Source organism: Tilletiaria anomala, assembly GCF_000711695.1.
Source record: "Tilletiaria anomala UBC 951 chromosome Unknown K437scaffold_272, whole genome shotgun sequence".
Classification (NCBI taxonomy): Eukaryota; Fungi; Basidiomycota; class Exobasidiomycetes; order Georgefischeriales; family Tilletiariaceae; genus Tilletiaria; species Tilletiaria anomala.
Window position 1 is genome coordinate 1 of NW_013546750.1, and position 1,301 is coordinate 1,301.

At 57.6% G+C, this 1,301-nt stretch overlaps 1 protein-coding gene across 1 annotated transcript; it reads left to right on the forward strand.

Moving 5' to 3' along the window:
* Positions 1-12: 12 nt before the first annotated feature.
* Positions 13-1,082, forward strand: K437DRAFT_271407 (uncharacterized protein; the record flags this gene model as incomplete). The annotated part of the gene is made up of 2 exons (XM_013384247.1): positions 13-972; positions 1,032-1,082. Coding segments are annotated over 2 exons (1,011 nt in total), but the record flags the coding sequence as incomplete, so codon positions are not given.
* Between the last annotated feature and the right edge of the window lie 219 nt (positions 1,083-1,301).

Below are 1,301 nucleotides of genomic sequence, written 5' to 3' on the forward strand. Positions count from 1 at the left end.
GCTCAGCAACAGGCTCAGCAACAGGCTCAGCAACAGGCTCAGCAACAGGCTCAGCAACAGGCTCAGCAACAGCAACAGGCTCAGCGACAGCAACAGGCTGCAACTGGTTCCAGCGGACAACAGCAGCAGCATCTGGGTATCAGCATGCAAACGCAGCTCGAAGCATTGCAAGCTTTTGCGAGGCAGCAACAGCAACAGCAACAGCAACAACAACAACAACAGCAGGCGCAAGCACAAGCACAAACACAAGCACAAGCACATGTACAGGCACAAGCATTGCAGCAGCAAATGCAAGTGCAACCTAGCGCATCGCCGGGCCCAAGGCCGATTGGTGGCGCTATGGCTACAGTTCTTCAACACCAGCAGCAGCAGCGGAGCCAATCTCCAGCTCATCAGCATTCTGCCAATCCTCAGCAGCTGTTACACGGACAGGCTGGAGCGCGGCCACCAAGTCAGCAACAAGGACAACAACAGTCGCAAGGACCGCCATCACAAGCGGGAAGCCCGCAACAAGTATCGCAATCTGCTTCGGGTCCGAGCTCTGCATCGTCTAGTTCAGGGCCCGCACAGCAGTTTGCACAAGCCGTGCGCGACTTTTACTTGCGCGAGCGCGGTATTCAGCTGCCTACGACCAAGCCTGACCCACTGCAATTCCTCGCGCCTGCGTGGAGCGCGATGGGCGCGCAGAAGGTCGGCGAGCCCAAGATTGTTGAGGCCCAGAATGCTTTTGTTCTCGTCATCAGCCTCGGAGGATTTGCGCGCGTCACGCACGTCCAGAGCGGGTGGACCGTCGTCGCTTTTCGCCTCGGCCTGCTAGTCTCGCCGCTCGTGCATGACATGGCCAACTATATCCCGCAACCCGGACCGTACGGCCCGATGCCGTCACCGAACGAGACGCCGGACAAGCTGAAAATGTGGTATGCCGAGCACATTCGGCCGTTTGAGGAGAACTGGATTAGCAAGGGCGGCCAGGTAAAGCAACAGCAGTTGCTACAGTCCAGCCAGACTCACTGGACCACCTCCATTACTAGTTTTCAACAGGCGGCGCAGGCACAGCAGGCAGCGTTCACATCGGCCAATGAAGCGAAGGCCGCTGCGAGCCCTGCGCAACAATCCAGAATGGTCGGCACCTCGTCCGCGTCGGGTTACTCCGCTGGTACACCTGGGGGACCTCATCAGCAGCAACAGCAGCAGCAACAGCAGCAGCAACAGCAGCAGCAACAGCAGCAGCAGAAACAGCAACAACAACAACAACAACAACAACAGCAACAACAACAGCAACAACAACAGCAACAACAACA